Source organism: Cystoisospora suis (assembly GCF_002600585.1).
Source record: "Cystoisospora suis strain Wien I chromosome Unknown contig_2504, whole genome shotgun sequence".
NCBI classification, from domain to species: Eukaryota; Apicomplexa; class Conoidasida; order Eucoccidiorida; family Sarcocystidae; genus Cystoisospora; species Cystoisospora suis.
In genome coordinates, this window is record NW_027155303.1 from 38,893 (window position 1) to 60,600 (window position 21,708).

At 55.4% G+C, this 21,708-nt stretch overlaps 3 protein-coding genes across 3 annotated transcripts in view; 1 reads left to right on the plus strand and 2 right to left on the minus strand.

Annotated features, from left to right (window-relative positions):
• The window catches only part of CSUI_005192 (uncharacterized protein), an 11,947-nt gene extending 8,085 nt beyond the window's left edge, over window positions 1-3,862 (minus strand). The window contains exon 1 of the mRNA XM_068065370.1: window positions 1-3,862. This exon is cut by the window's left edge and continues 8,085 nt beyond it. Within this exon, the coding sequence (XP_067922656.1) occupies window positions 1-2,113 (2,113 nt within the window). The 5' untranslated portion in view covers window positions 2,114-3,862.
• Window positions 3,863-4,409: 547 nt separating this feature from the next.
• CSUI_005193 (protein kinase (incomplete catalytic triad)) lies at window positions 4,410-15,850 on the plus strand. The gene is made up of 8 exons (XM_068065371.1): window positions 4,410-9,235; window positions 9,420-9,795; window positions 10,050-10,130; window positions 10,547-10,623; window positions 11,010-14,355; window positions 14,690-14,786; window positions 15,187-15,388; window positions 15,672-15,850. Exons 1-8 carry the CDS (start codon window positions 6,508-6,510, stop codon window positions 15,719-15,721), a joined length of 6,957 nt encoding a protein of 2,318 aa, XP_067922657.1. The 5' UTR covers window positions 4,410-6,507; the 3' UTR covers window positions 15,722-15,850.
• Window positions 15,851-18,049: 2,199 nt separating this feature from the next.
• Window positions 18,050-21,704, minus strand: CSUI_005194 (uncharacterized protein; the record flags this gene model as incomplete). Its single annotated transcript, XM_068065372.1, has 3 exons — window positions 18,050-19,867; window positions 20,425-20,774; window positions 21,634-21,704. Coding segments are annotated over 3 exons (750 nt in total), but the record flags the coding sequence as incomplete, so codon positions are not given.
• Between the last annotated feature and the right edge of the window lie 4 nt (window positions 21,705-21,708).

Below are 21,708 nucleotides of genomic sequence, written 5' to 3' on the forward strand. Positions count from 1 at the left end.
GCACAGGAGGGCTATCGTGGTGGCCACCGCATCCACTTCCGTGACGATGCACCACACCGTTTAACAGATTGTCCGGGCATCGAACGCTACCGCTGTCGAAGCTTGAATTGCTGCGATTTGTACTACTCCCTGACGAGACAAAAGCGATAGAAACGCAGCTCGCTGGGCCCACGCGACGCTTCGTCATTCCCATGAGGCCGTGGTTGGGACTCTGCAGCTCCCGGCCTGATTCCTCTCGGAAGTGAGTATCCTGGAAAGAGTTGGGGCGGGCGGGTCGGTTGGCCGGACACCGGGAACCCCGCGATGAACTCGTGCGCGGAGGTGTGCCTGAGCGGGGACTCCAAGAAGCTGAACTGGAAGCAGACCGGGACGCTGACGGAAGATCTACGTCGGGGTCGAAAAAAAAAGCTGGTACTCCCTGTGATGGCTGGTCCACTTTCTTAATGGAAAGGGGTACAGGGGCGTTTTGAAAGTGCATGGCAGAGCCCTCTACGCCTTTCCTGCCGCGTCTTGCTGTAGACGCCTCCTGAATGATCTGTTGGCCATTGGTGTATGCTCGTGTTCTTGGAGAAGGAGATCCCCAGGCGAGTTGGTCGACGCGGGCGAGAGGAGGGAAAACAGAGACGTCTGGTCCTTGTGCCAACCCTACGGACACACGAAGTTCTCTCGAGGGGGGCAAATCCCGTGAAGAATCCCCTACGGCTCTCACTACGCCGAAAGAGTCCTTTGCTGTACCTGTTCCGCCATTGTGATCCGACGGGTGGCAGACTCGCGCCCTGGTCTCATCGGTCTGTCTGATCGTTGAAAGCACGGTCGGCCCTCCCCATTCGTCTGAGAGAGTGGATTGAGTTTGGGAAGCTTGACGGCGCTCCAAGGTTGCTTCGCCTTCCCGGGGAGCATGAGAAACAGGACCCCACGCCTCTTCGCGCTGAACGCGGGTGACGTGTGACTCGCGCTCCCGTAGAGCATACGGCTTGTGTGTGCGCATGTACTGCGTAGTTGATGCATTGTACGGCGAAAGCTCCAACGGATTCCTCGGTACGTCTTCCTCCTGCCCGAGTTCCACTGGCTTGTCGGGAGCGTGTTCCGTACTTCCGCAAGGATGACAACACACTGGCCGGTCCCGGCCTTCACCCACTCCTCGGGGCCTCGATGAATGCCTACGGGCAAACGCGTCTGGACGTCCAGCTTCATTTTGCGAGCTGTGGGTGAAGTCATGGATACCTGCGTGACCACTCTGGGTTTGCCTCACAGATTCGTCGCGAAGTCGCGGTGCCTTCTCTGCGACCAACCCCGCCGAACGATCTGTTCTGCCGCATACGGTACCACTTAATTCCCTTGCAGGTTCTCTTGGACCACTGCAGCACTTCGCTCTCGAGAAGTCTCGCCGGCAGTCGCGGTTACAAAAACTCATCGGGTCTTTCTCTAAACTATGGTCGTAGATTGGCTGGGTGTCCGGTTGGCCTTCCTCGGCCGGCCGTGTTATCGGCGAAGGACCTCCAAACACTCCCGCCTGCCTCTCATCAGCCTCTTTGGTTCGAGAAGTGTAAGCTCTCCGGACAGCGCAGCGGGGCTCTATGTGCTTTGTAGTGCATTCAGCACTCTTGTACTGTGTTGCTCCAAACAGATCCTGCTCCCTCACTGGTGCAGTTCCACAGTGACCCTCAGGCTCATAAGAAACCCCTGCTCCTACGGCTGCGGCGCCGCCCGTGCACCCTTCAACTGAAGATGAGACCACGGATGAAAGGCGAAAGCGAGAAAAAGCTGAAGCTACTGTGTCTGCCAAGCCTGCTGGCGTGGTTCCCGTACATAGAGACGAGGCGTGGAAAAGCGACTGTGCACAGTCGCACTGACTTCCACGTGCGTGAGTTGCAGTCGAACAGCAACACGTTGAGACACCAGCGGCAGAGCTCATCCGGTCACTGCCACAACTACTGGGACAGCACGCCAACAAAGAGCGGCGAGCATGAGAACGATGATCCTCCGTCCGATCTCCGTGAGGCCTAATGAGCATATGATTCCGGGGGTGATCAACGCCGTCTTCTGGATCCGACCCGAGGCAAGACGAACCACACTCGCCTGACGTGTTGCACCCTAAGTGTACGGCTTCCATAGCAACCAACCTGCACACATTCCGCAGTCGGCGACTCGGAGAGGTACCATCTGAGCTATGCTGAGAACGCCGTACCCAGTAGGACTCGTGCCTGCACCCAGCGTTGGTCGGGTCCGTCCCGGTCAGTGCGTTTCGAGAGCAACAAAGCCAGTCGCCAGGCGATGCAGGTGCGCACACACCGCCCAAGTCTGAGGTGCCATCTGAAGAGACAGCTGCTTTGCTCAAGTTCGCTACGAGGCGCCGCCTGAGATTGGACCTTCTGAAGAATCCGGGGTGGAAGAGGCAACGTCACCGATGAGAGAATCCGAAGCGTTGCAGGCCGGTGGTGCCGTACCTCCCGCCAGCTCAAGAGCTATAGCGGTCGCAGGACCCGCCTTGGTGAGTGCAAGGTGAAGGATCAGAGTGGTACCCGCGTCCCCACGGTTATCTTGTCTGGCAAGCAGCAGCGCGAGCCTGGAACAAGTGTGCTGCAGTAACTGACGCAACACAGGCACCGTCACTCCCTGCGCTGTTTTGCTGGCGAGGCGGGACAACTAGAAGAGCCCCGGGCATCTGGGCATGGTCAGTTCTGCCGCCCAAGCCTCCCAGGGCTCCCCCTTTCTCATCGGGTGAAAAAGAACGTTGGCACGGGGACGGGAGTTTGGTCATCTGTTTGTAACAATGGTACAGACCTCGGCACACGCGGCTCCACACGAGGTACACAAAAAGGCAGAGCCGGGCAAGTCTGCCGAAGTACAGGAACGAGGGCTGCGTGAAACTTGACGATGGTTCGGTAGACCCTCCTACGGAAAAAGCGCCATACGATCGTTTACACGCACCAGGGAGGCTGCTCCGGACCTCTCGCCCAAACGGCGTCCCACACACAAGGGAATGTGACAACCTCTAAACGGTTTGCAAAGCAATTAGACGGACAGGATCAGGAGACACGACAAGAATCCAGGACAAGCACAGCAGGCTGGCTGCGGCGCAGGCCCCGGTTGGCAAGAAACTGACGCAGCTCTGCAAGCCGATGATACAGTAGCGGCGCCCATCGGGGACGACGCCGTAGCTCGGGAGACCGCCAGCCGGGGAGTATCGAAACATGGGTGTAAGGCAAAGACAAGCGAAAGTGCCACCGAGAGGCTTCAGCACATACTTTCTCACGCGCTGACATTCTCCACACCAGGAACCAAAACCGGTGTCACAAAATGCCAGCTCGGACTCTCACCCGCGGCCACGATTCAGGGCAAGAGCCCGCACCGGCGTGTGGGCAGCTCGTTATTAACCGAGAGAGGCACGGTTCAGGAACTACTAAATTGGAGTTACTAACAACCCGAGATTACCATATCAGGTCTCTTGTCAGACCCCTCGCGACTTCGACGAAGACTGGGTTTCCTAAACGTTAGAAAAGCCACGCCGGCCGCGGAAACGGGGGTGCGCNNTGGCAAGACTACCCGCGTCGGCCCCCTCCCCCCCTCCCCCCCGGAAAAAGAACGGGGGGCCCAGAGAGCCGCAGATCGGGTCGGCAACGGTTGAAACCGAAAACACTGCCAGCGGCAGAGTACTTCCACAACGAAGTCAGGTCAGAATGACAGCTACACAAAAAATGGCTTCCTTAACGAATTTGGCCCGGACATTTCTCACGGGGATCACGTGAACTGTTGGGCAGACTTCGAGTAGTCTACAAGTTACCGAGTGTGCTCAAAACTGGCTCGCCACACGCTCACGCCACAGCTTACCACCCCTTCAGAGACGTGGCAGAACCTTCAGTTACTGTACGGGGTGGACTAAGGACGACAGCCGTCAAGAAAGATTAACGCGAAGAAACAGGACAGCAATTAGAGCCGAACAGTTCGATGTACTGAGCAACGCGCTTATGCATGCTCCGTTCGGCGGCCTGCCAACCCACACGAGGTCCCAACGGCCGCGTCCCCCGTTCAGGCGCGCCTAATGGTGCGTTGCCTCGGAAGTGAATTACCGTCGTTGCAGAGCGGCACCTTAAAGCCCTAGTGGTCGGAGAAACGCGCACGAGTTCGTTGTCTGCCGCCGGCCACTCATGTGCGGCGCCGTCTCCTGGCCGTTCTCCGACTGCGCGTGGCTGGCAGCAGCTCCACAAAGATAGAACTACGTGCCGATAGTTAGTGGCGAGCAGTAGAAATTACTAAACCCTGGGCGAACGGATAGGGTACCGAAGATCGGGGCATACGGTAATCAGTCCGGACACTGTGAAGATGTGTGTGATGGTAGAGGCAGCCGTAGGTTGTCTTCAAGGCCCGGCCTTGTGAAGCTCTTCGACAGCTGTGACCGCAGACCGGGCAGCTTGCCCAGTTGGGTATCCGTTGTCATCAATGAGAGCTGCCGGGCTTCCTGTAGCGTTGCGGTTGTGTGCCTGAGATTATCTCTGGTTTCTACGTGGACGTGGGCCCTACGTACTGGTTTGCACCGTCCTTCGGGGGCGGTAGCCGGGTAGCCGCATCGCCTATACATATGCAGCTACTCAAGACCAAGACAACTGCAAGAGGGGCCAGCAGCCCGGAGCAGCTGGCGTATAAGGCATGCAGGTGGACGGCCGCTCCTTAAGAAGGCTGGTGTTCTGCTTTTTCGTGAACTTGGTCCGATCATCTACCAGGTGGCCAGGTCTTGAGCCCAACCTGAGCACCTAGTTGGTAGCCGCTGCGGCGGTGCCAAACATCCGATTCCCCTTACAGTGCAGAGCACTTTCCCGGTCAACGAGAAAAGGGAAGTATGCGGGTCAGCTTGCGGAGGCGTTCAAGGGAATGTCGTGCTGGAGGCGGGGGTGGGAAGGTTTTAAGCTTTTGGGGTAGCACCCTTCAGGCGTGGCCGGGCGCCGCCGGTGGCCGCAGGATCTTATGGACAACTTTTCGGCGGTAGCAGTCCCCTAGCAAAGAAGGGGCTCGCAGTTGCGAGTGATCTGCGCCCCTCATCAGGGTGCCGGATTTTCCCTGTTGGCAAACTCTCCCTCTGGGTCTGTTTTGTGCGAAGCTATGCACCGCTGTGTTCTACGTCAGTGTTGTGGTTATGCGGGCTTCTCGGGCGATCGGGTGCTTCGGGGTGAGTCTGTATCCTACCTCGCCGCCCAAAAGATGCCCGGTTCGGGGGAAGGTGGACAGGCGGGCACCCGTTTTTGTGCTCGTCCCGCCGACCCAAAAGCTCCAGAGAAAGTGAAGTGACTCGTGTCGTGGTCGGCCGACTGCAGGAGAAACTGACAGTGGCCTGTTCAACACTCAGGAGATCGGCTGGGTCTTCGCGCACAATCTGCTGTTGTCAGCGGGTACTGCAGGTGTTGATCAATGCTAATCCTGGGCCAGGACAGTAACAGGTGAAGCAGCGGATTCCACAGGCCATATGTGTGTGTCTTCTGCATATCTGTTCCCTTTGTGAACGACGTTTACACGACACGGCGTCAGCAAGACTCCTCGTCTACACATAGAGACCCGCCCCCAGTGTCTTGCCCTTCTAAGCAGAGATCGCCGGGTGGTACGCCCGAGGACTAGCTCCTCGGGGCTTCTGTGCAGACATCCTCGTACCGCGTCACGCTGTGTACGGGCCCCACAAACGGGAGCACCGGGGCCCGCATGAATGCCGTGTCGTCACAGCGTCTTACTTGTCCGAAGAGGACCTGCGCGTTTCATGGTGGTCTGATCACTTAACGACTGGGGCTGGGCAGAGCCGAATCGCGGGGTGGCACGGCCAGGCTCCAGACGAGACCCACTGGGGTGGGCCTCAGGGAGCAAGCAGCAGACCGCCTTGTCCACAGCCCGAGCAGACATTCATTTCTTGAGATAACCCGTGGGACTGGTCGACTCGTCCGTTGATCTGTGCGGGAGGCGGGGTTCATCTACGAATCACTGTGCTTCGCGTGGGCTCCTTTGGTACAGGCGCCGCCCTTGGCATTTCGGACCTTTTCCTTCCGAATCGTTAATCTCTTCGGCAGTTCCGCGGGTTTGTGCCGGGCGCTACTTCTTGATACAGGTCCTGCACACACTCAACTTCTTACGCAGGTGCTTTCTTCTGCCTCGCAGTTGCGATCTTCGTTACCTCGAGACCTTCAGAACGCTGTGCGTGGGGGCCGCACAGGGTGCGCTTGGGAACTGGTTGGTCGACCCAAAGCTCCGTTGGACCGTACGGGGCCGAGATTTCATCTTCACAGCTTACGGAGACAAGTGCTGTGCGGTTATGATGCTGAGCTCAGCAGTCATGATGCAAAGACGGGTTGTCCTGGGAAGACCGTGTTCGAGGGAAAGGGCATCTGCGCAGCTTCTTTCCATTTTCTCCCGGCCTGCAGAGGTCTTCTACGCGCCCTGACTGGTCTGTCACCTGCAGTGCATTGACACTGGGGATGATACAGTTCTCCCCCTTAGTTTTCCAGCTCTCCTTGACTTCACGTAAGTGTGATGGCGACCGGAAATCAGGTTTCTTTTATAGCAGCAGACACACCAGGTCTATTCCAGCCGCCTGGGCGTTCTCTTGAGGATCTAGGCTCAGCACCACAAGCCGGCTCATGTCTTTGCTCAGCCGGGTGTCTCCCTCTCGGGTTCGTAGAAAATCAGATCTTCAACCAAGATCGCGCGGGCTGCACAGGAAAAGGCACCCTAGGAGGGCGGACTGAGAAGAGTCGTGGCCGGTCTTTCTTTAACTCCTCTCCTTACCTGGCGACAGAACGCGCTACACCAGAACCGCACGCACGTACCCTTCCCTCTGCCAGTTTCTGCCTTTCTTCTCGCCCCGCTGGAGCGCCAAGTGTTGCAACAGACTTTTGCGAGCCCCCCAGAACTGGATTGACCACTACACGTGGTCCGCACTTTATAGACGATCAGCCAGAGTCTATTCTTTGGCCTGCTACTGCTCGGACAACTGCTCCAGTAGAGGCCTTCTCGGTTGCTCACGAAAGTGCGCACGCGGACGGCCGCCGCCCGGGACGGGCTGCCTCTTGCAAGAAAACCCGATGCTATTCGCATTCGGCAACTAGGACGTCATTCCGTAGGTCCTCCCGCTGTTTTCCTCATGTCAACACTATGAATGCAGTCCCACTTGGATCCCTCAGCGTGTTTCCTTTCCGTGAAACTTCTCCACCTCCGGTAACTCCAATCCCCAGTGCCGTGAGTGTGCTCAGAGCGACACCCGAGAGCAGAGCCCACTGCCCGGCGCGTTCTCAGCGTAAGCGGGTAAACGAGAAAAACTGCTGGAAAGCGGGGACCGAGCCCGCTGCAGTTCCTGCAGCGCCTGAGCCACCGGTTTCCTGGAAGGAAACTCGTCCCCTTTCTCCAGTGGCAGCGCGGAGCGTGGCGGCTCCCACCGAGCCTGCCACGCTCTCACAGTCGTCGTCATTTCATCAGCAGCTGAAACTGTTGTGTAGGAAAGTCAGAGGGAGGCTCGGCGGCGCGCTTCACGGCAGAGTCACGGGGAGCCCTCCTGGAAGAGAGAAGAAGTCAGCTCGCCGCTCTCTGGAAGGAGCAACAAGAAACAAGGCGACTAAAGACAAACGGTTCGGTGGGTTTGGCCGGTCAGCAACATTTAGACTCGACTTCCCCTTAAGGAAGAGGCGAACCCCGCAAGAGACCGGCGCGTATGGGACCTGCCGTCTAGCAAGCACGCAAAGTACGCCAGAGTCCTTCGAAGCTGCCACAAGCCCCGGTAGCTCAGACAGCACCTGTGGACTAGCGGGAATGTTTAACGCAGTCTGCTACAATGGACAAAAGCGATGGAGCTGTTACACTGGCTGTGCAACGCTGCCGCCGAGTTCGGACGCGGGCGACAAGCGGTCTGACCAGACAGAATCAATTTGTTCTCCACGTGGTGCTTATACTGACCAGGGAAACCGAGGGACGATCACTGGGCCGAGTCGGGTTAGCGTGTTGCAGTCCTCTTCGCCTCGATTAGGAACATACTCCCTTGCCAGCAGTTCAGTAGTAGAAATGGAAGAACAAAGCAGAGAGACAAGCACCTCTGGTGGTGGAAGGGCAGCTGCCATAGCACAGCCTCGATCCATAAGAGGTCGCGGCGAGCCTGGAAAGCGGACATCTTGTGGGTTGTGCTGTGTGCCCCACGAGAACCGTCAGGTCAACAATCTTGCCGAGCACTCGGGTTGGCTGACACCGTTGAGCGATGGACAACTGAAGGACGGGAGGTTGAACCAGACGACACTAGCAGCAGTCGTCCAGAGTGACAGCGACAACCCTTGGACTGCAGCAACAAAGGAAGGGGGTAGGTGTTTCCTTGGATTCTCGGACAGCCCTACCGGTTCAGGGTGCCAGGGAGTGCCGAAACCTCCGCACCTGGATGCCTATCGGAAGGGAGAGAAAAACGCCGGCGATTACTCCAGTCATGATTTCGGCCGTCTTGATAAGGCCGGCAACTCGCTGCTCCCTGGAGAAGAGTCCGGAGTGCTACCTCTGAGCAGAGTTGACACGGCCACTACGACGGTTCCGTCTACCCCGCTTCAGTGGCAGTCGACCATCTCGTCTTTGCCCACACTGCGCTCGCCTATTTCTTTCACGGGAAATTCTGGTGCTGGTGCCTACGAGGCGGACAGTCACGCCGATGAGGCTGCCAATAGCACAAGGAGTGCAGCGGGGCCTGGAGTATCCTGCACACGACTGCAGGCGTCGCAGTTCACTTCTGTCAGATGCAGTCTTTCAGCGACCTCTTTAGGAGCCTCATTGCCTACATCGCCAAAAAACTGGGAAGGCGAGCGCTCTGACACCTCATCCTCACCGTCCTTCGTACAGACACACAGAGACGACGTTTCCGACAATGGCTCAGGAGTCCCACTCCGTAAGGCAAGGAATGGCGAGGGCGGAAACAACGAGAAAACCGGAACACTATCGAATACAGTGGATCAGGAGTGGTGGCGCGAAGCGGAGAAGTGTCTGGAAGCAGAGCCACGGTGTCAAGACCTTTGCTGTGTCCGGCTTGCACAGGGGTTCCCGCAGAACGGCACAACACTTCTCCCCTGTGCCGGAGGGCCCCCTCGATACAGCCTGTCTAAAAGCGGTTCTGAGCACGTTCAGGGCGACTTCGCAACTCGCCAACATCAACGGGAATGGGCGCTCGAAGAAGTCCGTCAGTACCTCAGCTCGCGGAAGTTGAGTATAGAAGACTTTGAGATGAAAAATACTGTGGGTAAGTCAATCGCAACTCCAGCCGCGTAGCTGTGTACTGTGTGATCTGAGATACCGATGAAAATGCTTGCAAAATGAAGGCCGGCCGGTGCGACTCGGCGTCTCAACAACTTGTTTTACTCCGTGCACTTTCCTGTGCAAAAGACTGACGAGCGGCTCCCCGTACAGTTTTCGTGTGCCTTCAGGCACCGGGACACTGGGGCGCGTCTACCTCGCATGTCTCAAAGAACCTCTGAACGAGCGCGATCGTCCCTACAGAAGGCATCTACTTTCGCACTGGCCTCGCCATGGCACCCCTCTTCCGTGTTGTTCGATCAGTTCATCGCGGTCGGGATCTTGCGGCGCCGACTGCACCGAGGATCTCGATCAATCTTTAAAAGCAGGCGCCTCGAGCGCCGAAGCTTCTGTTGGTCACCGTACTGACGTGGAGAACATTTGCAACCTCCCGCTGGCGTTGAAGGTGATGAAGAAACGGCAGGTCTTGGCTCTCGGCCAAGAAAAGCATGTGACTGCAGAACGTACAATTCTCCGACAGCTCAGTCACCCATTCATTGTGAACATGTACGTTTCCTTCCTTCAGTTGCACTGTGTCTGTCTACCATGTGATGAGCCTGTTCTCGCCCTCCAACAGCCCGTTTCCAAGCTCCTTCCTTGTCTGCCCAGCTGTCTGATCTCCTGAAATCTCGGCTGCAGCTTCTGTCCCGCAATCGCCCGGCCCTGATCTTACCGCATCCCTGCAATATCACGGCTCTGCGGCAGTTAAACCGGCGCGTGCATCCCGAACCTCTGCTGCGTTGCTATGAGGTCTGTTTCAGGATTTCCTCTTTCCAAGATCGGCGGCGTATTTATATATTGATGGAATTCATTAACGGGGGCGAGCTTTTCTCTCTCTTAAGGTGGGCGGTGAAGCATAGTTTTCAAGGCCGGGGCGCCGGCCAAGAAGACTGCAGGCCGTAAACGGGCAGTAGTGTTCGCGCGCGGCCCAGTGTATGTCCTGTCATCCCCCCCAACCATCTCAGCAAAGCGCGTATCACCATTGCACCCTCGAAGCCACTGGTTCCAAGTCATGGCTCCCACCAGCCTTCCTTAAGGAAGCGGTCAAAACGAGAAAAGTTTGGCAACGAGCCACCTTGGCCTGGTGCGACAGGCTTCGCAGCTGGTGAAAGAGCCTTTAGTGTATGCCGGGCTCAGCAAGCACCAGAGTGTATCACCTGAAAGTCCCGACCGTCTTTTCTCTGCTGCGTGAAACTTCTCTGAGAGAAACACACCAATTCTTCCATACTCCCACAGTCTGCCTGTCCTGTACCTGCAGAAGCGAGGGGACATTTGCCGAGCACACTGCGAGATTTTACGTCGCTGAAATCCTGCTGGCGCTTGAATACCTCCACGGTATGTTTGGGAATACAAGACGGGTAAAAGACGATCACTTTGGTTACTCAGTAACTAATGAGGGCCCGTCCATCCTCCAGGCACCCTACCCTGGGTTCCTAGGAGCAGACCGGAGATACACGAGACGAAGTAGACCCGCGCGGGCTATCTTGCGTTCATGTTTTCGGCTTCACCGCACGGTAATGTATGACAGTGTGTCCACTGAATGCCTAGATCTAGTCGGGCCGGTCAACGGCAGTTTCTCTCTTGAGTGTCGGTACCGATGCGTGCGGTATGCCAGTTGAAGAAAAGGTGTTCTAGGGTCAGCAAGCTTCCCCTCGGAAATCTCAGACACCGCCCTGATTGGAATCTCTCCCCTGGTGTCGTCTCTGCTCCTCCTTCCTCAGCACGTGCAATAGTCTATCGGGACCTGAAGCCTGAGAACATCCTCCTCGACCAATATGGCCACGTCAAACTGGTCGATTTCGGCTTTGCCCGCTTTCTCAGTGTCCAGCCCTCGCCTGTTGACGATAAAGCCTGCTTTTCTCCGAAGAAGTCGCCGACTGGTAAATACCAGCCAAAGTGCCCACCTGTGTCCCCCGTTGCCACATACTGTGTCCAATCTTCTCTTTTGGACGGTAGCTCTGAGAACGGGTCCAGTGCCACTGCTAAGGAAAAAAAAGGTGCCCCCTTTTCCGACAGGATCGCTTCCTGCCATCAGCGGCCTGGCCTGTATCCCGCGGAAGTACTTAGAACTGCTGCGTTGTCTGTTGCTGGCACCTCTACTTCGGACACACAAGTGGAACTAGGCCACCTACGGTCTCACACAGGGCACTGGTACCCCCTCTTTGAGAAGCCGGACCTGCCGCGGTACTCGAGTCTCCGCAGTTCTGTAGAATTGCAACTCTCCGTAGGAGGAATCACTGCAAGTGAAACGACTTTTTCATCTATCTTGAAAGGAGATTCCCTTGTCTCACTTATCGCTTCACCTGCAGGACAAGAAATATGCGACTACCCAACAAGAGATTCACTCGACTTGAAGCGCTCTTCGTGCGAGCCACCGCTCTCGCCCTGGAACGTGGGGCTCTCAGAGGAGACATTTTCCTCCGAAAGTGGAGTTCAGAGTTCGTCAAGCTTGTTGTTGAGAAGACGTTCGCTTGATTGTTTACATCGTAGCCACTCTTCAGAGGTTGTGACTTTGGCCGGGCATGGATGCGAACACACTAGCCACAAGGACTTGGCCGTTCAGAATGGCAAGCTAGCAAGTACCTGCTTGCAGCTTGGATCCTCTCTTAGCAAGTGTCCGTCGGCAGAACTTCAGCGAGCACAAGAAGGGACTGGACACAGGAGGGGAAAGCAATCTCCAGAGAAGTTCAAGCACCGGAGTAACTGCGGAGACGGAGAGGATTCAAAGGCCTCTGATGAACAACTCGGAAAAGATATAGAACAAAGCCCAACGCTTTTCTTCCCTTGCCGGGAAATAGAGTCTTCACCGGGCTCCCCCTTGTCCTCGTCTCCGCTTCAAGTGGTGGACTGCGCAAAATGCAGCGTATCTGATGGCGAAGACATTGGATCAGGACTCTCGCGCGCCAGCGAGAGCGGGGACCCCGGCGGCCCGGCAACCCGCGCCACAAGCTGGAGTTCCATTCAGCTTGACCCGCCCTCAGAGCCCAGTGAAATCAGAGCCTGTGGTTCAAGTCCTGCGCTCACGGATGTAACAAGTGCCGATCAGAGAGAAGAAGTAGTTACCAGCATTTCTCGTCTGGAAGCCGACGGATGTAATGCGTCAGGAGCCAGAAAGTTTCAGTCCAGTGAAGAGTCACAAACAGAAAAGCCAGCGGAAGCCAGTTCTAGAGCAACTTGGGGAGTTTTCATGACACCTGTGGAGAAAGCCGGTGTTGATGAACCTCAAGCCAGGTGCAGACAGTGGCCACCTTCGGGTCAAACAGGTGTTTATGATTCTCCAGCACAGAGCCCGGCGACGGATGAGCGCCAGTCCGGGACGTGGGACAGTCACTTTCACCAGTCTATCTTTTCTCCACCTATTCAGTACCCGGCTATAGGCATCAAGGATACAGAGGCCGCGGGGCTGGATTACAGTTCATTAGCAAACACTGTAAAGCCTGTGGGGTTGGGCGGAGAAGCGAGTGATAAAGAAAAGCCGCCATGCTTGCGGAGCAGCCCCTTAGGGAGTATGGACAGCGTGCCAACCCTGCAGGGGAGCTGCGCGCAAGTACCTGGGCATTATGTCGGTCAACCGGACGGGGCATGGGCTACTGCTCTGGATCGACCGAGGAGCGCCCCAAGAGGGGGGACATCGTCTAGTTGTGTGGCATCTTATTACGTTGGTGCGGGAGACTGTAGCGAAGCCGGGGGCTTGGCGCGTCCTATGTCTTGTTTCTCCCCTCTTCAGTTCGGGACTCCGCCCCCCTCGTGCTGTGGCCAGCCCGAGTGTCACGGTTCTCTTCTACTAAGCAGCTGTGCAGGTTCCACATTGAGTAGCACAACTGCTCATGTATCTTCGTGTGGCATGGAACTCCCATCTATTCCTTTCTCACAAGACGCATCTCCAGACGAAGGGCTTAGCAGAGAAGCCCTGACCTGGGCACCAACCACTGGATACGGTGCTCCTCCGGCAGAATTTCTCGAGAAGCGTGCTTTTCTCAGCCAGTCCGGCATCCCCCATTTGCGCTGTCTTGGCCCGCGAACTGACATGCGTCCAGTAACCTTACGCTCGCCTACCTCCACTCTGTCCTGCTCCCCGACGGGCCGACTGCCCGCGGCCCGCTTGCGGCCCCGCAAGGAGGATACTACATTTTCATCATCTGCCTTAGCTGACGAGAACCCCTCCACAGCCTACAGCGATGCAAATATTCCCGTGGATCCTTTCAGCCCGCTACATTCCCTTGCCAGTGTGCCTGTCCTGCCAACACCTTCTCCAGCTGAGCAAACACCAAACAACCGGAGAAAGCCAGACTCCCCGTCTCTCCTTTCGTTCTCATCTCGGCCTGCGCGGGATATATCTTGGCACCACACCGCGTGCACACAGCTTAGCATGAACTCTGCCGACCTGTATTCACAGCCTGCGACTTGCAAAGCCACTGCGTCACCGAACTTCTCCTCGGAGTGTCACATATCGGGAACTCTCAATGCTAACGTGCATGGCGACGCTTTGCTGGCCGGCAGACCTGCAGCCGACAAGCCTCCAAGGAAGGCGTCACCATCCCGAACTACTTCGCCCCCTTGGATCTCAGAAGCAAGCCGCAGTCCAACCTTGGGTCGTCATCCGGCTCAGACGCCTTGCGCTCTCGAAATGGTCGCAGGAATGCGGCGCTCCCTAGGGTGCGGCTCACATACAGGATACTCCCCAGAGTTTCAGAAATCCCTCTCTCGCGGCGAGCGCGAAGTACGACGCAGCTCCTCAAGATCTAGTTTTGAAAAAAGACAGGAAAGGAGAGTTACAGCTGTCCGAGGAAGCCTGTTCTGCCAACCGGAGCGGAGGTGTACGACGAGCTGCCGGGGGGTCCCCGTGTGTGAGAGAGAACTAGCAGGCAGTGAAAAACGTTTGGACGGGGTGCGTACAGTGTACCCAAGCAACAGCCTTGTTGAAGACGAGGGGACCACGCGCCTGCGAGCTTTCACGCTCTGTGGCACCCCTGAGTATTTGCCGCCAGAGGTTCTTCTTGTCAAGGGCCACGATTGCAAGGCGGACTGTTGGGCCATGGGAATCCTTTTATATGAGATGCTCGTTGGGTGAGGAGGTCCACTATATCGAGGTGGTCTAAAGATACCCTATTTATCACAGTCCGCTCAAGTTTCTATACTCGCAGTGTCTCCGGCAGGGACTGGAGACAGTCATGGGCACTCGAGGCCTAATCGCACAAGTCAGACCTACCGCATGCTAAGATTCAGGAAAGCGGAGTTCGATAACGCTACGAGCCGTGGATGTATTCTTGGCTGACCAGAAGACGCAAAAAGAACTGCAGGGTTTCTCCCTCAGCATACACTTCTTGAGCGGCGTCAGGCGACAGAGCCCCTTCATCTACAGGGGAATCAATCACATGTGTCTTGTTCTGTCTCTATGCAGGCAGACGCCCTTCTATAACGAGAACCCTCAGGAGATGTACGAGAATATCTTGCATTCACCGGTACCTTTCATCCCGCGCCTCAGCCCGGCTGCGATGGTGCGTTTGGCCATAAGAACCGATAGTACCCGCAGCAGCTGTTGGGGTAGCGACCCGGTCACGGATGGACTTCGGCAGGGAGAGAACGCCTACGAAAACGAGCGCGGGAGGGGGATTCGGCGCTGCTCAACTCGCTGCCTTTCATCTCTCACACTGAATTCCAGCCACGGTTACTTCGAAACACTACAATTTCCGTTTCAAAAAATCACCTTCGACCCCCAGCCGCAGAAGAGCACGATGAACAAGAGATCCTGGACCGCCGAAGAGGCGCTGCACCGTCTGGGGCGAAGTTTGGCTCCTTGATGTTCAGAGCAGGTGCTGGTAGGTGCCGATGTGCAGTCCCGCAACATCCCTCGAGGGACAGGTTCTCCGGTGTTTCTGACGGCTGTCTTCTTTGCAGGACTTGATCGAGAGGCTTCTCCGAAAGAGCGGGAGGAAGCGGCCGAGTCTGCCTACCGTCAAGCTACACCCGTACTTCACGTCTGTTCAGTTCGACTGGAAGGCCGCCGAACACGGTCTCTTGGTCCCCCCGTTTGTACCTCCTGTCCGTACTAGGGCGGACACTCACATGTTTGATGACTATCCCGATTCAGTCGAAAGTGGTGAGTCCAGCGATGCAACAAGTCACCTCATCAAAAGTGATGAATCGAGCTGCACCCAGTGGCGAGCTTCTGCTCTGTGGGTATGGGCAGTGGCGCTGCTAGCCGATCACCGGCAACTTTTTCGAAAGAGTACAGCGCACTCAATGGGTATGGCGTCTTGTGCAGCAATGATCATGGTGTGGAGGAGATAAGGACACTTACAAGATGGCCACAGCGGACACTTCTGGCGGAAGTTTCGCGCAGGTTTGCTGTGCTTCTTGTCATTACGCTGCCTCCACTGCAGACGGACCGTCACCCACGAGCGAGGAAGACAGCTGGTTTGAGGACTTCTGATGTTTTTTGAGCAGCCAGCGTTCATATCTAGTTCTGGTTCTTTCCGTGGGCTGCCTAACCCCGCAGGTCTTTCAAACACTTGTGAGACTGTGTGCCCGGGTCGGCGGCGTGTTCCTTTTTCTGCCCAACGTGGCTCACCGCCACACCAAACAACTTCAACAGGTCGACCACTAGGCTGCCTTCTCGGGCTGCTGGCAACGACACAGAGACAATTACCCCTGTCTTAGACACCCCGACCCGCGGGAAAACAAGCCAGACACTAGTCTCTGCTCTGCATGTAGCGACGGCTCAATATTAGGGCACTGAGTGCCGGACTAACACCAGCGAGCAGTCCAGACGACGCGACCTGACTTAGCAGATCGGAAAAGGACAGAAGTACACCCAGAGCCCCACTGTCCGTCTCCCAGCCGGAAATTCTGAGCGTGGCTTGTCCGCCGTTGTTTGCCTTAGGTCGCAGAGAGTCAGTTCTCTCTGCAGTGTTGGCGGTTGAGCAGCACGGGGGGTGCTGTGCGAGACCAGCGTTACTGACGTTTTTTTCAGGGTCCCCGTGGACTCTTGCGTAGAAAGGGCGCTAGAAAGAGCTATAGTCACGTCGCCTCCGCGCGACACCGCGGCTCAGATCGCCATCATACTATTACACACTCGACGCTCGATCAACAATCTCTTACTGCAACCACAGGTGGCCGCGGGGATACGTGCGTGCTAACCAACGGTCGCCCTCAACGATAGAGCTAAAGGGCTTCCGTGACACAAGGCGGACTTCTTGCGTTCGACCGCAAAGACAGTTTCGCACGCACGTGCCTCACAGGGGCACTACCAGCCCTAAGAGTAAATATCACTTTTCCTGCTGACCGGACAGCAGGAAAAGTGGCGTTTACTCTGTTGATCGCAACGTAGCTTTGTAGGGGGCTTTGCCGCTGACCGGCGTGAAGTGCCCCCGGCCGCTTGCTTTGCCTCTGAGCGGCTAACGCAGGCGGTGATGTAAAGCGGCACGCGATACGCCTGCGTGGTCCAGTTGTTTACTAGCACGGAAGGATTGATCAGTCCGGTTCACCATGCATGTCAACCGCACGCCCGCAGGCAGGGACAACGCTAAAAATAACCCTGCCATAGTTCATTGTTGGAACAGGCTTCCTCCTACAAGCATTTCCACTCTCATCCGCGTTCCCCGCCCTGCTTGGGGTTCGCTTCACTACTGCCGGGTGCTAGCACAATCCGAGGCCCCGTGAATCCCCTGGCGCTCGGGGTTTCGAGGTGCGGGATCCTCTAATTTTGATCGCGCTTGCTCAGACAGCTCCCCCTGCTGCCTCCCAGGACTGGCCGCTCCGGAAACCACATCACTGTGCACGCTCGACGGTACTGTGGCGGTACGCGCTTTCAATAGAGCTGTACGTCGGGCTCGGCGATCCTGCAAAACATGCGCATTGGCTGTGTCCTCCTCCCTCAAACAGCAACCGCCAAGTTGGCGCTTAGATGCGAGAAAGTCCTTCCGAGACGGTCGCGATTGCCGCCATGGCTACTCAGCGGTGGGGGACTCCCCCCTCGCCACCGGCTGAGCATCTGCACAGCGGAGCAGCACTCCGGCTGTCGGTCAGCTATTGATCCTTTTCATTGCAGGTTTCCGTGCTCCGACTATTGTGTTCACTCCAGATTCCCCTTTGTGGTTGGGCCGTCTCGTTACATAAGCTGGCGTTCAAAAGGCGCAAGCTGAACGCGAAGCCGTCAAACTCTTATTCGCCGGCACAAACACCCGTAACTGTGGCTCACCAGAGACCACAACTCAGGATCTATTTACCTATGGCTATTTCCTATAGATGTTTGAATGAAACCAGTGGGGGAGACCCAGGATGGCAGCATCAGAAGTTTCCAACCGCGACAGGCGGTGGACCAAGGCGCAATGCACGCCGGTGTCTGCTCTTCTCCCGGTGACTGCACTGACGGGGGTTGTACTGAGAGGGAGTATCGGTGTTTCGCACACACCACAGACGACGCAACATGGGAAGTTTCTGCTAATCGGACTAGAGCCAACAGTACGTAGGTGTGACGCTCACAGTCGCTACGCCGGCACCCCAATAAGGATATACACCGGCTCGATGCATCGCCCAAGGTCCAACACTCATGAGAAAGATGTACAGCCCTACATGCAGATGCAAGTGCTGTACCTTTCGTAGGACTGTCTGCGCGGCTGGAAAATCTGAGAACCGAACAGAGTACTGCACAGTAACACCACAGATGCTGAAACAGACGGTGACTGTAAACAAATATGTGGTCTGTAAGAAAGAAACCTGCAAGAGATTGTAAGAAAGACTTCTTTGCATGGACCGCCAAAACGGCCCTTGCGAAGTCTGGCTGTTTTAAGAACGAGAGGTTCTCACAAAAGAGAGGAGCAACGCTTGCATCACGTCCTTCTGCGAGACTGGTGCCAGTCCTGGAAACGACTCACTAAGTCTGAAGAACACAAACCTAGTTCCTCCATTCTCCCACTCAATGACGACGCCCGGGTCTCTATCTCGCATGGCTCGTACTCGATCCCTGGTCGCCTTGTCCCCTTCAATGGCAGTCCGCACTACTCACCCCAGCACTACCTCAACCAACATCGCGACAAAGTGGCGGCTGCCTTGGACCCCCCCCTGACTCCCCCAGCGCTCGGCGCTCCGGTGGTGGATACCACTGCATATTTTGCGCCCTGTCCGCTTGGTTCTCCCCAAGTGCCAAGATAGCTATCATCCATCGACACCTACAACACAATTCCAAAGTGAGCCCCGAGGCGCTACCCTACCGCCGTAGGTAGATAGATATATATCTTTCCCTCCTGTATACCTGCGTACGACTAAAGACAAATCCCAGAGTACCCAAAAAAGACGACCGTACATACCAACATGCGCGTGTCTCACTTGCGTCATACGGCACGTCTCCCGGCACCAAGGAGACCACGCGCACTAAGGACTTCGCGGCACACAGAACGGAAATTCTCCACTTTTCATCTGCGCTTCTCCCATCACGCCTGTCGCTACTCTTCTGACCCGCATTCAGCGGTGTGCAGTGTACCAAACGCCACAGATCGATTGTCTTTGCTCTCCACACTCGAGCCATCAGGCACATGAAATCTTTTCGTGGAGAACTAAAGGCAATAATTCCAGCTCCCAGTTTCTCGACTAAACCTTTCTCCGTGCCCCCTACGTGGAAGCCGTCTCCCCTTGTCGCATCTCACCGGCCCCCGGACATCCCCCCCTCTTCTTTTGCTGCCCGGCCCGCTCGCGGATCCCACTCCTGCTCTTCCCTACCCGTCTCGCTACGGCTTCTGAAGCACCGCTCTCTACCTCGATGCCGTCACGCCACATAGGACAGAGGTCGCCCCCCGTCCTTCATTTACAACAGAGGGAGCGGTCCCTTCTACGGAGTGCGACTGTCTCGTTACCTTGAGGTTCTATCCTGTCCTCTTAAAACAAACGTGCTATCTTGTGGTTCTTCCTACTCAACCTCAGCTTCGGGCACTGATCCGTTTTGCAGCCTCCCTTCTCTCTCTTTTTCGTGTGGTTTGCTAGTGCCTGTCATTCGCTACGAGATACACACACAAACTGTCCGGAAGAAAATATATTCATATTCTCCGGAGCTATACCCCTCTCTCGCTACCATCTCATCCCGCCTCAATGTGCCCTTGCATCCCCCTGTTCCTGTTGAGTAGTTTTCTGCTTCGAATCAAGTTGTCGATGAAACCAGGATGTAACCGGACGGTGGCTGGAAAACTCCACTCTTTTCTTAACTTCCGTCGTTGTGTTGATCGTCTCTTTTCCAGAAGGTTCCTCTCTCCTCTCTCTCACGGGGTTTCTTCTTCATCACTGTCACTGAGCATATCTGCCATGAATTCTTCTGTCCACTTGGCCTTCTTTGTCGTACTCTCACACTGCCCTACTTCTGCACTTTCGCCCTCCTTATTTCTCTTCTTGTCTCGAACTACTCCATCTGTCTCCCTATCAGAGGAATCCTCCTCCCCTAGTACTCCGTTGTTCTCCCATCTTCTCTTCTGTTCTCTTTCCTTCCATCGAGTCCCTTCTCCTATCGTGCCGCTTTCAACTGTCTCTACAGGATGGTGGTTTGCGAGGTCGCCTTCAGCTCTCTTGAGGGCTCCTGAAAGTAGACGCATTCCTGTACATACAACACGAAAGACACCTCTTTGGTGCTAGACAAATGTGTGTAGTATGTATAGTTCTCACATGTCAAGCAAAAACAACTATATCTCCTCTAACCAGAGTAAAACAGAAGTCGCTTCGATGAGACAACATACACGGGCATCATCGCAGTTTTCTCTCCAGCACAAGAAGGCTTCTACAAATTGACTGTAGAACCGCAACGAAGAACACACATGGATGAGCTAACTCTTCTAGAGTAGCCTTCTACCCGGGAGGAACAAGTCCCGACCTCCTAGATGAAGAACTTCTCATTCAACCTCCTGCTCTTTGGGTCCGACCTCTTTTAAGCTTGCATTTCCTTGCTAGATGAATCTACTGTGAAGAAGATACTCAGAAGATGGTGTTTTATCCCTCTCCTTCCTGCGTTCATCTGGTCCACTTTTCCATCGTTTGGCCGGATGTGAATGAAGGTAGTTACTTCCCTCCTTGGAAAGGGCCTGGCTTGTTAGATAGAGAAGAACAACGTACACACACAATGCCAAGTAGTAGATTCGTTCTAACGACCTTCCTTACCTTCCATCAATTCATCACCACTCCCTTGTGCCTCTTCTTCTTCTCCTCGTCTGACATGAGAACCCGCTAGACTCCTCAAGCCTTCCTTTACACCCGTGGCTACAAACCCTCCCGACGACGATGTCGGGGATGAGCTCCCTGCGTCGGGATGTGCTGGAAATCCTTCCTGTTCTTCTCCTTCTTCTTCCCGCTCTTCTTCAGCCTCACTACCTTCAAACTGTTGACGCGGGTTTACCCCCTCTGTCTCCCGTCCTCTCCCCTTGTCCCCCGTTGCTGCTGGTGCTTCTACAGGTGTCGACGCAGACGGCTGTGACTCCTCCTTGTTCTGGCTCGAGCTCCCTCCTCCCAATCTGCAAGAAGGAATCGGGATTTGTTCGAGGGAAGTCTAAATTCACATCAACTTGACAGAGAAATCTTCTCCCTCTCCTCAATAACGACGTACGACAAACGGTGCTTCTCTTGTGTCTTGTAAGATGCTTCTACGGTACCGCTGGTAGGGAGATACACTTGACCAAAGTACCTCCGTCTTATCTCCCTAGACTACTGCCATTCTGGACGTGTTTAGCAACCTTACCTACCACCAGTCCACCTTCTGTCAAGTATCCTTGTCTTAGCGACCGAGTGGCTCGGCACCCGCGGGAGCGAGTAGTGGACGTCTAAAGATCTCCGTTACTTACTGCATACATATTTTACCTTGTATACATAGTTTGAAGAGTTCTCTTCTCTGTAGACGGAGATGCTTCATCCATTCATTCATTGACTCTAGTCTGATACTAGAGGACACATATTAACCTCTATGAAAGAAAGAGGGCATGAAAGATTCACACCCACCGTTGCCAGTTACTATTCCTGTGACGTCTGCGTACTGTGGACTCCACGTCGTTACAAGGCTGTCTGCAGTATCTGGAGCTCCTTCGACATGGCTATATATATATATGTACATACAGTTTTGCCAACATTACGGACCCGCGTAGGGATACGTCTATGTGATAAGATAAAGAAGAAAAACACGACTTTACAAGTGTTTGAATATATGCATATACATACATGCAGTTTCGTCAGTGCTACAGACCCACGCATAGATATAGATATGAGAAGAAGAATAAGTGCGTGAACGCCACGATCAAGTCTGCCGCCGAACTGTACATGAAACTATGGGTTTGAAAACTCTTCTGCATTCACATTATCTATCAATCGCTATACACTCACTTGAGTTTCACTGCGATACGCTTCGGTCCAGGAGAAGTTCCTCGAGGAGATAGAGGAGTATGATGAAGTTGGTCT

What these genes read in the sequence shown, in the direction of transcription:
- CSUI_005193 (XM_068065371.1), top strand. Translation starts at nt 6,508, where the DNA reads ATGGCGACCGGAAATCAGGTTTCTTTTATAGCAGCAGACACACCAGGT. An exon ending in CACCCATTCATTGTGAACAT is followed by an intron (nt 9,796 to 10,049) that starts GTACGTTTCCTT and finishes GGTCTGTTTCAG; the next exon opens with GATTTCCTCTTTCCAAGATC. An exon ending in TTATATGAGATGCTCGTTGG is followed by an intron (nt 14,356 to 14,689) that starts GTGAGGAGGTCC and finishes GTCTCTATGCAG; the next exon opens with GCAGACGCCCTTCTATAACG.